This window comes from Oncorhynchus mykiss, chromosome 2 (assembly GCF_013265735.2).
Source record: "Oncorhynchus mykiss isolate Arlee chromosome 2, USDA_OmykA_1.1, whole genome shotgun sequence".
Classification (NCBI taxonomy): Eukaryota; Metazoa; Chordata; class Actinopteri; order Salmoniformes; family Salmonidae; genus Oncorhynchus; species Oncorhynchus mykiss.
In genome coordinates, this window is record NC_048566.1 from 21,050,060 (window position 1) to 21,063,774 (window position 13,715).

Consider the following 13,715-nt stretch of genomic DNA (forward strand, 5'->3'; position numbering starts at 1 on the left):
CCTCCCAGCATACTGTATTATTAAACTTGTTCTCCTCTCTGCCCCATACAGTCCGGGTGGAAGGACTCTGTCCCCTCCTCACCCCTGCCCCCTCCCTTGGGTACAGACCCTGCCCTGCCACCTCCCCAGAGCGACAAAGACGCCCCTCCTCCCAAGAAGGTGAAGGCCCGCCCCCCGCCACTCAAAAGGACCTTTGACTCTGTGGACAAGTGAGTTACCCTGAGTATAGACATGCCATCTATCAATTTATGAAATATGTTTGTTAGTGAGTATCCCTGAGTCATCCTGACACTTCAAAGGATTCAGGTACCTTACTCATGTGTTTCTCTCCTTTCTCTCCCTTCATCCCCCTCTTTCTCCCAGGGTGTTGTCGGAGGTGTATTTTGAGGAGCGTTTTGCTCAGCTACCAGAGTTCAGGCCAGAGGAGGTCCTGCCCTCCCCCACCCTGCAGAGCCTGGCCACCTCCCCCCGCGCCATTCTGGGCAGCTACCGCCGCAAGAGGAAGAACTCCACAGGTGAGAGAGAGAGAGAGAGATTTCTCTCTTACATTTTCTGTTGCATAACATTTTGCTACGGTGTGCGCCACTGAAGTAGAGGGATCTGCGAATCGTCTGTGTCTTTCTCATCCCCTCTTCTGTCCAGACCTGGACTCGTCCACAGAGGACCCTGTGTCTCCGAAGAGGAGGAGCAGAAGGCGCTCCAGCTGCAGCTCGGAGCCCAGCACACCCAAGAGTGCCGCCAAGTGTGAGGGAGACGTCTTCACCTTCGACCGACCAGGTAGAAACACACAGACATGCTCACACCCTCATTGTAAGGTTTATTCATGTACAGTGCCTTCGGAGAGTATTCAGACCCCTTGACTTTTTCCACATTTTGTTACGTTACAGCTTTATTCTAAAATGTTTGAAATATGTTTTTTTTTCAGCACTCTCCACACAATACCTCAGAATGACAAAGCGAAAACAGGTTTTCAGATTTTTTTTATTTATATAAGTATTCAGACCCTTTGCTTTGATACTCAAAATTTAGCTCAGGTGCATCCTGTTTCCATTGATCATCCTTGAGATGTTTCAACAACTACTTTTGAGTTCACCTGTGGTAAATTTAAATTGATTGGACATGATTTGGAAAGGCACACACCTATCTATATAAGTCCCACAGTTGGCAGTGTATGTCAGAGCAAAAACCAAGCCATGAGGTTGAAGAAATTGGCCTTAGAGATCAGAGACAGGATTATGTTGAGGCATAGATCTGGGGAAGGGTAGCAAAACATTTCTGCAGCATTGTAGGTCCCCAAGAACACAGTGGCCTCCATCATTCATAAATGGAAGAAGTTTGGAACCACCAAGACTGCCCGGCCAAACTGAGAAATCAGGGGAGAAGGGCCTTGGTCAGGGAGGTGATCAAGAACCCGATGGTCACTCTGACAGAGCTCCAGCGTTCCTCTATGGAGATGGCAGTTGTCCTTCTGGAAGGTTCTCCTTCTGGAAGGGTCTATCTCTGCAGCACTCCACCAATCAGGCCTTTTATGGTAGAGTGGCCAGACGGAATCCTCTCCTCAGTAAAAGGCACATGACAGCCCGCTTGGAGTTTGCCAAAAAGCAGCTAAATACTCTCAATGACAAGCAAGATTCTCTGGTCTGATAAAACCAAGATTGAACTCTTTGGCCTGAATGCCAAGCGTCACATCTGGAGGAAACCTGGCACCATCCCTACGGTGAAGCGCAGTGGTGGCAGCATCATGTTGTGGGGATGTTTTTAACGGCAGGGACTGGGAGACTAGTTAGGATCGAGGCAAAGATGTTTTGTAATTCTATAAATCTTATCCAGTTGATTAACTCACCCACTCGCCCAAATCTTAAATGCCCAGATAAATCTACCCTGATTGATTTGATATTGACAAATGTTCCACATAAATATTCTGTGGTTGGTGTTTTTTGTAATTATTTAAGTGACCATTGTGCTGTTGTTGCTGTTAGAAATACTAAGGTTCCAAAGACAAACCACTTTTTATTCGTAAGAGAAATTTGAAGTGTTTTAATGAGCAGGCTTTCTTTCATGATTTGTTTTATTTTGACTGGAGCAGATTGAGCTTATCCCTGATGTGGAAACTGCCTGGAAATTCTTTCATGGTGGTTTTTCCCAAATAGTAAACAAACATGCCCCATTCCGCAGGTTCAGGGTTAAAGGGCGGGATAATCCATGGTTTTCTTCTGAGCTGTCTTGTATTATTCACGACCGTAATCTAGCCTGGGCTAAAGCAAGGAAATCATGTTCTGATGCTGACTGGCTTATTTTTAGGCAGTTACGAACCTGAATGACCCTAGAAAGTTTTGGAAGGCTATTAAGTCTATGTCTGGTAACAGTAATGTTAATGAATTACTGTCATGTGTTTTGAAGGACTCTGTTGCTGTATATGACAACTGAAATGCTGAATTGTTTCAATGAGCACTTTGTATCATCTGGTTTGATTCAGCTGTTTGATTCAGTGTCCTCCGTCTCTGTACAACCCTGTGTGAATGAACCAGTGAGAGCTGGTCAAACCTTTAGCTTTTTGCCATTCTCAGTGCAGGTGGTACATAAAGTCCCGAAATCCTTAGATCAGAGAGAGCCTGCAGATCCTGATCTTTTGGATCCCTGCTTTTTAAATCTGGCAGCTGATTTCATAGCTGAACCACTTACATATCTGTTCAATCTAACCCTGGAATGTAATGAGATTCCAAAAATCTGGAAATCAGCGTTTGTCCTACCACTTTTAAAAGTGGGAGATCCAACTCTTTTAAATAATTATAGGCCAATCTTAAAACTGTCACCCCTGGTGAAAATACTTGAAACCCTTGTGAGTGAACAGCTAAAAGTTTTTATTTACTAACTCTATTTTATCAATGTACCAATCGGGCTTCAGGAAGAAGCATAGCACAATTACAGCAGCCAGGAATGTTTCAAATGATATCACTGAAGCCCTTGACAAAAAATAGCACTGTCTCACTTTTTATTGATCTTTCTAAGGCTTTTGATACAGTTGATCATGCTATACTAAGGCAGAGATTGTCGAGTGTAGGTCTTTCAGAGCATGCAGTTGCATGGTTTGCTGACTATCTGTCTGATAGAACTCAGTGCACTCAATTTGATGGGCTTATGTCTATTAAATTGTCTGTCTTTAATGGTGTGCCCCAAGGCTCTGTACTTGGTCCTCTCTTATTCACTATTTATGATTAATTCATTTATTTTTATGCTGATGATACTGTTATTTAGTGTTGTGCCTCGTCTCTTACAAAAGCTTTCCAGAACTTGCAAACTGCTTTTTATACTGTTCAACATACCTTGTGTCAATTGAAGCGTATCCTCAATACTGACAAAACAAAACTAATGGTGTTTTCTAAAGCAAGAAATAGACCTCTGAACCTTTCACCTATTACTACCTGTCAGGGCAAGGAGATTGAGGTTGTAACCTCGTATAAATATCTTGGAATTTTAATTGATGACGGCCTCTCTTTTAAATTGCGTATTCAACAACTTACAAAAAAATGAAGCTGAAATTGGGATTTTATTTTAGGAATTAGGCCTGTTTTTCTTTTGAAGCCAGAAGGAGGCTAGTATCAGCTACATTTATGCCTTTACTAGACTATGGGGATATTTTATATATGAATGCTTCCGCTCAGTGTTTGAGATCAATTGACACTCTTTGCCATGGCACTTTGAGATTTTATTTTAAACTGCCAAACCCTTACGCACCCCTGCACTTTGTATACCAGGGTTGGCTGGCCTTCTCTAGTCACTCGTAGGCTCAGTCACTGGTATACTTTTATTTACAAAGCCATTTTGGGTTTACTACCTTTTTATTTGTGCATTTTTATTGTTCAGAAATGTGGTGGGTACTCTCTTCGTTCGCTGGACTTTATCCTGCTAACTGTTCCAAATGTCCGAACTGAATTTGGTAAAAGGGCTTTTATGTACTCTGCGCCATCGTCTTGGAACACCTTACAGAATACTTTTAAACTGGAAGAACTTGTCCCGATTGGTATTTTTAAATCACTGATGAATGATCTTGAGACTGATTCCCTGACCTGTCAATGTTTTTAATCTACTGGTTTTGATTTTGTTATACTCTAGTGAATTCTATGGTTTTTACTAGATTACTTGTAGTTTTTCATGTTGTTTGTCTGTAATTTTTGTAATGACTTGGTGCTGCCTATCTTGGCCAGGACGCTCTTGAAAAAGAGATTTTAAATCTCAATGAGCCCTTCCTGGTTATATAAAGCTTAAATAAATAAAATAAAAGAACAGAGATCCTTGATGAAAACCTACTCCCGAGCGCTCAGGACCTCAGCCTGGGGCGAAGGTTCACCTTCCAACAGGAGAACAACACGAAGCACACAGCCAAGACGACAATGCAGGAGTGGCTTCAGGACAAGTCTTTGAATGTCCTTGAGTGGCCCCGCCAGAGCCCGGACTTGAACCTGATCGAACATGTCTGGAGAGACCTGAAAATAGCTGTGCAGCGACGCTCCCCATCCAACCTGACAGAACTTGAGAGGAATAGGAAAAACTCCACAAATACAGGTGTGCCAAGCTTGTAGCGTCATACCCAAGAAGACTTGAGGCTGTAATCGCTGCCAAAGGTGTTTCAACAAAGTGCTGAGTAAAGTGTCTGAATACTTATGTAAATGTAATATTTTTTAAATTGGCAAACATTTCTAAAAAAATCTGTTTTTGCTTTGGCGTTATGGGGTATTGTGTGTAAATTGATGATTTTAGAATAAGGCTGTAATGTAATAAAACTGGAAAAAGTCAAGGGGTCTGAAAACTTTCCAAATGCGCTGTATAATAAACTGATCTTCCAAATCCTAAAATATATGTTTACACAAATGTTTTAAATAAAAGACTAACCAGAGTGTGTGTCTGTCAGCCCCCCCGTCTGTGTGTCCCCCTCCAGGGACAGGTGCTGATGGAGAGGACATCCTGGGGGAGCTGGAGTTTGACAAGGTGCCCTACTCCTCTCTGAGACGCACCCTGGACCAGAGACGAGCCCTCGTCATGCAGCTCTTCCAGGAGCATGGCTTCTTCCCCTCAGGTCAGTACAGACACACACTTGCATATAGCTTTTTATATACAGTACCTGTCTTTGTTTTTAAAATTTTCTACATTGTAGAATAATAGTGACGACATCAAAACTATGGAATCATGTAGTAACCAAAAAATGGTTAAACAAATCAAAAATTGATTCTTCAAAGTAGCCACCCGTTGCCTTGATGAAAGCTTTGCACACTCTTGGCATTCTCTCAACCAGCTTCACCTGGAATGCTTTTCCAACAGTCTTGAAGGAGTTCCCACATGCTGAGCACTTGTTGGCTGCTTTTCCTTCACTCTGCGGTCCAACTCATCCCAAACCATCTCAATTGGGTTGAGGTTGGGTGATTGTGGAGGCCAGGTCATCTGATGCAGCACTCCCATCACTCTCCTTCTTGGTCAAATAGCCCTTACACAGCCTGGAGGTGTGCTGGGTCATTGTCCTGTTGAAAAACAAATGATAGTCCCACTAAGTGCAAACCAGATGGGATGGCGTATCGCTGCAGAATGCTGTGGTAGCCATGCTGGTTTAGTGTGCCTTGAATTCTAAATAAATTAGACAGTATCACCAGCAAAGCACCATCACACCTCCATGCTTCACGGTGGGAACCACTCATGCGGAGATCATCCGTTCACCTACTCAGCATCTCACAAAGAGAGTGGTTGGAACCAAAAATCTCAAATTTAGACTCATCAGACCAAAGGACAGATTTCCACCGGTCTAATGTCCATTTCTCGTGTTTCTTGGTTCAAGCAAGTCTCTTCTTCTTATTGGTGTCCTTTAGTAGTGGATTCTCTGCAGCAACTCGACCATTAAGGCCTGATTTCACGCCGTCTCGTCTGAAAGGTTGATGTTGAGATGTGTCCTTTACTTCAACTCTGAAGCATTTATTTGGGCTGCCATTTCTGAGGCTGGTAACTCTAATGAACTTCTCCTCTGCAGCAGAGGTAACTCTGGGTCTTCCTTTCCTGCGGCAGTCCTCATGAGAGCCAGTTTCATCATAGCACTTGATGGGTTTTACGACTGCACTGGAAGTAACTTTCAAAGTTCTTGAAATTTTCCGGATTGACTGACCTTCATGTCTAAAGTAATGATGGACTGTCGTTTTTCTTTGCTTATTTGAGCTGTTCTTGCTATAATAATGGACTTGGATTTTTACCAAATAGGGCTATCTTCTATATACCACCCCTACACATTTTTGGTAACTACATAATTCCATATGTGTTATTTCATAGGTTTGATGTCTTCACTACTCTACAATGTAGAAAATAGTCAAAATAAAGAAAAACCCTGTAATGAGTAGGTGTCCAAACTTTTGACTGGTATTGTACATAGGCCCTACTCTCACTTTCATTTACAGTGTACACAGTCCTCCCGACCCAGCAAAATAGTTTTTTTTTTCTACATTCCTCGTCAATCAACACTTCCTCTCTGTCTTCCTCCTTCTCCTGTCCGCTCTCCAGCCCAGGCCACGGCAGCCTTCCAGGCACGCTACTCAGACATCTTCCCCACCAAGGTGTGTCTGCAGCTGAAGATCAGGGAGGTCCGACAGAAGATCATGCAGACTGCCGTCCCCTCTGAGACCAACGAGGCCTCCTCGCTCCCCGGACCGTCTGGCGCCCAATCAGGGGAAGGGACAGGAGGAGGGGCGGAGCCATTGGGAGAGGAGGCGGATCGAGAGAGGGAGGGTAGTCCAGAAGAGCCGAGGGATTCGCAGGAGTCTTCTAGATGAAGGATGCCGACAGGCTGGATTGACCAATCAGCGATGGACCAGTTCCCCAAATCCCGCCTCTTAATTTTGTTGAAGCTACACCCCTCTGTCTGTGTGCGTATCTGGACCGGTCTCTCTCTCTTTCTCCAGAGAGCCAGGTCAGAAAGAGCAAGTGGACGAGACCAAGAGGATGTGTGTTTGCAAAATGTGTCAGAGGTGGAATTGTTTAAAACTTTTTAAAAAAAAGTGTAATTCCCCCTCTCCAAAAAATGACATTTAAAATGCCAGTCACACACACACACACACGGCTGATGAACCCCGAACTCCAATACTCACACTTGAATTAGCACTTTTTTAGTAATATTAATATTATCCCTGTAAGCTTCCATTGATGCCAGTGGACTATAGACTATACAATAACTCTCCAGCTGTTTCCCATTGCCTTGGAGCAGGGCCCATCTTTCAGACTGAATAGCATATCATTTACTGGGACTGTTTGAGGTCATTTATCTCACTCTAACAGGACTGGCTTGTTTTTAAAAATGGAGGGCGTGGGAAGCAAGATCAGTTAATTGGCTGCTGAAGAGGGTCTGGCTCTCAAGTCTCCCATTGGCTAATTTGTTTCTGCTGGACATTAGGGGGCTGGGTCCCCACTGGCTTGAGATGATGCCATTGGATGGAGAGCCCGCACTACCCTGGTGAGGGATCAGAAGGATCCTTGTTTTGTTAGATTTTTCTCTACTTTGATCCATAAAAGCATAACTTCAGGACAGGTCTGTGAGGGGGACAGGAGAGAGTTTAGAACCTCGCCCTCACTTCCCATGATTGGCTACAGAAGATGCCAGTAAAGCGTGCACCAAGCGTTCCTGCTTGTCTGATTCGCTCGCCATGCGGGGAGAAGGAGTCAATGGGCACATCATGGCTTTACATTTCTCACTCGGTCACTTCAACCATGTTTTATCTATTTGTAGACTTCAGTTGAGAACCCAGAGGAGTCAGGCTGACAGGCCTATTACTTCTAATGCCAAGCAGTTTTATTATCTAACTTTCTTTTTTTAAAGACATCAAACTTGTCTTTTTTTTTAATCAAACACATGTAACTTTGCAGTTCATTATGTTATTATTGTATTACTGTTACTTATATTACTCCTCTCATTGTTATAGTGGACCTGATCCTTGCTACGGGCTGGTATCAATGTCATATGATTAGCTCTAGCAACCGGTTTGCATATTTGATGGGACGTTTGAGAGAGATGGTCCTCACCTGTGCCTCTTTCCCTCTCTTTTGTCTTCCCTTTCAACACCCTCAATTCGCCCCAGCAAGGACCTGGGGTGACAAATATTTGTATTAATTTCAATGAGGGATAACAAAAAGAGGGTTGACATTTGTATTCATTTAAGTGTAATAAGTATGTTTTTGGACAACCCTGTATACCGCTCTCTCTCACTCCCCTGCTAGTAAGGTTTGATTCTATAGCCTCCTCCTTCCTCCCTCTTTTCCTTCCGTTCATCCTTCCTTACTGTTCTCTCTAGATCTTTTTTTGGGGTGGGAGGAGATAAGCCTGGAGGGGGCAGGGCAGTATATAGAGTGGTAGGGTATAATATTGGTTGTCTTTGTGCAAGACCTGGTTGTTGTACATATTATTTACTGTAGCCAGGAGACTCACTATAATATTAAGGAACAATGTGTAACTGACTTGTATTGACTTTTAAAAGACGACATTACACAAGGTCAAACTCCAAAAATGGACAAATTATTATTGTTTTACTCCTTGTTTTACTGAGATACAGTTTGCAAGAAACTTAAATTATTCATAAATGTACATCTATCTTTCAGTATACAAATAAATGTTCAAGTTAACATATTTTTCACTAGTTTTTAATGTACACACAGCTGAACCAACAGTTATTGATTAGTTATTATTGTCCAACTATACTGAACAAAAATATAAACGCAACATGTAAAGTGTTGCTCCCATGTTTCATGAACGGAAATAAAATATCCCAGAAATGTTCCAAAAGCTTATTTCTCTAATTTTGTGCACACATTTGTTTTACGTCCCTGTTTGTGAGCATTTCTCCTTTGCCAAGATAATCCATCCACCTGACAGGTGTGGCACATCAAGAAGCTGATGAAACAGCATAATCATTACACAGGTGCACCTTGTGCTGGGGACAAAAGGCCACTCTAAAATGTGCAGTTATGTCACACGACACAATGCCACAGATGTCTCAAATTGAGGGAGAGCGCAATTGGCATGCTGACGGCACGAATGTCCACCAGAGCAGTTGCCTGAGAATTGAATTTTAATTTCTCTACCATAAACCACCTCCAACATTGTTTTAGAGAATTTGGCAGCATGTCTAACCGGCCTCACAACCACAGACTACGTGTAACCATGCCAGCCCAGGACCTCTCCACCTGCGGGATCGTCTGAGACCAGCCACCCGGATAGCTGATGAAACAAAAGTATTTCTGTCTGTAATACAGCCCTTTTGTGTGGAAAAATACATTCTCATTGGCTGGGGATGGCTCCCCAGTGGGTGGGCCGATGTCCTACCATGGCTGCTCCCTAGACAAGTCATGTGAAATCGATAGATTAAGGCCTAATGGATTTATTTCTTCATATGAACTGCAACTCAGTAAAATTGTTGAAATTGTTACATTGCGTTTATATTTTTGTTCAGTATATACACGATTACTCAAAAGTTTGGGGTCACTCAGAAAAATGGCCAGAAACAAAAAAACTTTCTTCTGAAACTCGTCAGTCTATTCTTGTTCTGAGAAATGAAGGTTATTCCATGCGAGAAATTGCCAAGAAACTGAAGATCGCATACATCGCTGTGTACTACTCCCTTCACAGAACAGCGCATACTGGCTCTAACCAGAATAGAAAGGGGAATGGGAGGCCCCGGTGCACAACTGAGCAAGAGGACAAGTACATTAGAGTGTCTAGTTTGAGAAACAGACTGGCAGCTTCATTAAATAGTACCCGCAAAACACCAGTCTCAACGTCAACAGTGAGAGGCGACTGAGATGCTGGCCTTCTAGGCAGAGTTTCAAAGAAAAAGCCATATCTCAGACTGGCCAATAAAAATTAAAGATTACGATGGGCAAAAGAACACAGACACTGGACAGAGGAACTCTGCCTAGAAAGCCAGTATCCCGGAGTCAAACTAGACACTCTAATGTACTTGTCCTCTTGCTTAGTTGTGCACCGGGGCCTCACACTCCTCTTTCTATTCTGGTTAGGGCCAGTTTGCACTGTTCTGTGACTGGAGTAGTACACAGCGTTGTACGAGATCTTCAGTTTCTTGGCAATTTCTCGCATTGAATAGCCTTCATTTCTCAGAACAAGAATAGACTGACGAGTTTCAGAAGAAAGTTATTTGTTTCCAGCTATTTTGAGCCTGTAATCGAACCCACAAATGTTGATGCTAGAGATACTCAGCTAGTCTAAAGATGGCCATTTTTATTGCTTCTTTAATTAGAACACGTTTTCAGCTGTGCTAACATAATTGCAAAAGGGTTTTCTAATGATCAATTAGCCTTTAAAAACAACACTAACACAACGTGCCATTGGAACACAGGAGTGATGGTTGCTGATAATGGGCCTCAAGATATTCCATTAAAAATCAGCCGTTTCCAGCTACAATAGTCATTTACAACATTAACACTGTATTTCTGATCAGTTTTATGTTATTTTAATGGACAACATTTTTAGCTTTTCTTTCAATAACAATAACATTTCTAAATGACCCCAAACTTTTGAACGGTAGTGTGTGTGTATATATACAGTTGAAGTTGGACGTTTACATACACTTAGGTTGGAGTCATTAAAACTTGTTTTTCAACCACTCCACAAATTTGTTAACAAACTATAATTTTGGCAAGTCATTTAGGTTACTTTGGGCATGACAAAAGTAATTTTTCCAACAATTGTTTACAGACAGATTTTTTAACATATAATTCACTGTATCACAATTCCAGGGGGTCAGAAGTTTACATACACTAAGTTGACTGCCTTTAAACAGCTTGGAAAATTCCAGAAAATGATGTCATGGCTTTAGAAGCTTCTGATAGGCTAATTTACATAATTTGAGTCAATTGGAGGTGTACGTGTGGATGTATTTCAAGGCCTACCTTCAAACTGAGTGCCTCTTTGCTTGACATCATGGGAAAATAAAATAAAAATCAGCCAAGACCCCAGAAACAAAAGTGTAGACCTCCACAAGTCTGGTTCATCCTTGGGAGCAATTTCCAAACGCCTGAAGGTACCACGTTCATCTGTACAAACAATAGTATGCAAGTATAAACACCATGGGACCACGCAGCCGTCATACCGCTCAGGAAGGAGATGCGTTCTGTCTTCTAGAGATGAACGTACTTTGGTGCGAAAAGTGCAAATCAATCCCATAACAATAGCGAAGGACCTTGTGAAGATGCTGGACGAAACAGGTACAAAAGTATCTATATCCACAGTGAAACAAGTCCTATATCGACAACCTGAAAGGCCGCTCAGCAAGGAAGAAGCCACTGCTCCAAAACTGCCATAAAAAGGCCAGACTACACTTTGCAACTGCACATGGGGACAAAGATCATACTTTTTGGAGAAATGTCCACTGGTCTGATGAAACACAAATAGAACCGTTTGGCCATAATGGCCATTGTTATGTTTGGAGGAAAACGCTTGCAAGCTGAAGAACACCATCACAACCTTGAAGCACGAGGGTGGCAGCATCATGTTGTGGGGGTACTTTGCTGCAGGAGGGACTGATGCACTTCACAAAATAGATAGCATCATGAGGAAAATTATGTGGATATATTGAAGCAACATCAGTCAGGAAATAAAAGCTTGGTTGCAAATGGGTCTTCCAAATGGACAATGACCCCAAGCATACTTCCAAAGTTGTGGCAAAATGGCTTAAGGACAACAAAGTCAAGGTATAGGTGTGGCCATCACAAAGCCCTGACCTCAATCTATAGAAAACATGTGCGCAGAACTGAAAAAGTGTGTGCGAGCAAGGATGCTTACAAAGCTGACTCAGTTACACCAGCTCTGTCAGGAGGGATGGGCCAAAATTCATACAATTTATTGTGGGAAGCTTGTGGAAGGCTACTCGAATCGTTTGACCCAAGTTAAACAATTTTAAAGGCAATGCTACCAAATACTAATTGAGTGTATGTAAACTTGTGACCCACTGGGAATGTGATGAAAGAAATAAAAGCTGAAATAAATCATTCTCTCTACTATTATTCTGACATTTCACATTCATAAAATAAAGTGGAGATCCTAACTTACCTAAGACAGTTATTTTTGTCAGGAATTTTGAAAAACTGAGTTTAAATGTATTTGGCTAAGGTGTATGTAAACTTCTGACTTCAACTGCATATATACAGTTTAGTCATTTTGGAGAATGCTAGAACAAGCAAAGATATACATTTTTTATATAGACGTTTATTGAGAAGAAAGGAGAATACTGCACTTAAAACAATATAAAGTGTGTGTGCTTGCCCTTACAGTGGGGCAAATTATTTAGTCTGCCACCAATTGTGCAAGTTCTCCCACTTAAAAAGATGAGAGGCCTGTAATTTTCATCATAGATACACTTCAACTATGACAGACAAAATGAGGGAAAAAAAATCCAGAAAAATCACATTGTACGATTTTTAATTAATTTATTTGCAAATTATGGTGGAAAATAAGTATTTGGTCAATAACAAAAGTTTCTCAATACTTCATTATTTACCCTTTGTTGGCAATGACAGAGGTCAAACGTTTTCTGTAAGTCTTCACAAGGCTTTTACACACTGTTTCTGGTATTTTGGCCCATTCCTCCATGCAGATCTCCTCTAGAGCAGTGATGTTTTGGGGCTGTTGCTGGGCAACACGGACTTTCAACTGCCTCCAAAGATTTTCTATGGGGTTGAGATCTGGAGACTGGCTAGGCCACTCCAGGACATTGAAATGCTTCTTACGAAGCCACTCCTTCGTTGCCCGCGCGGTGTGTTTGGGATCATTGTCATGCTGAAAGACCCAGCCACGTTTCATCTTCAATGCCCTTGCTGATGGAATGAGGTTTTCACTCAAAATCTCACGATACATGGCCCCATTCATTCTTTCCTTTACACGGATCAGACGTCCTGGTCCCTTTGCAGAAAAACATCCCCAGAGCATGATGTTTCCACCCCCATGCTTCACAGTAGGTATGGTGTTCTTTGGATGCAACTCAGCATTCTTTGTCCTCCAAACACGACGAGTTGAGTTTTTACCAAAAAGTTCTATTTTGGTTTCATCTGACCATATGACATTCTCCCAATCTTCTTCTGGATCATCCAAATGCTCTCTAGCAAACTTCAGACGGGCCTAGACATGTACTGGCTTAAGCAGGGGGACAAGTCTGGCACTGCAGCGTAGTGTGTTACTGATGGTAGGCTTTGTTACTTTGGTCCCAGCTCTCTGCAGGTCATTCACTAGGTCTCCCCGTGTGGTTCTGGGATTTCTGCTCACCTTTCTTGTGATCATTTTGACCCCACGGGGTGAGATCTTGCGTGGAGCCCCAGATCGAGGGAGATTATCAGTGGTCTTGTAAGTCTTCCATTTCCTAATAATTGCTCCCACAGTTGATTTCTTCAAACCAAGCTGCTTACCTATTGCAGATTCAGTCTTCCCAGTCTGGTGCAGGTCTACAATTTTGTTTCTGGTGTCCTTTGACAGCTCTTTGGTCTTGGCCATAGTGGAGTTTGGAGTGTGACTGTTTGAAGTTGTGGACAGGTGTATTTTATACTGATAACAAGTTCAAACAGGTTCCATTAATACAGGTAACGAGTGGAGGACAGAGGAGCCTCTTAAAGAAGAAGTTACAGATCTGTGAGAGCCAGAAATCTTGCTTGTTTGTAGATGACCAAATACTTATTTTCCACCATAATTT

General features: G+C 42.3%; 1 protein-coding gene across 3 annotated transcripts in view; it reads left to right on the forward strand.

The window, feature by feature from the left end:
* LOC110509768 (protein capicua homolog) overlaps positions 1-8,797 on the forward strand; it is a 68,726-nt gene extending 59,929 nt beyond the window's left edge. For all 3 annotated transcript variants that reach the window (XM_036941543.1, XM_036941553.1, XM_036941535.1), the window contains exons 17-21: positions 52-209; positions 364-515; positions 643-777; positions 4,910-5,074; positions 6,535-8,797. In XM_036941543.1, the coding sequence (XP_036797438.1) occupies positions 52-209; positions 364-515; positions 643-777; positions 4,910-5,074; positions 6,535-6,803 (879 nt within the window). In that variant the 3' untranslated portion in view covers positions 6,804-8,797. The remainder of the gene's footprint in view (positions 1-51; positions 210-363; positions 516-642; positions 778-4,909; positions 5,075-6,534) is intronic.
* The last annotated feature ends 4,918 nt before the right edge of the window (positions 8,798-13,715 follow it).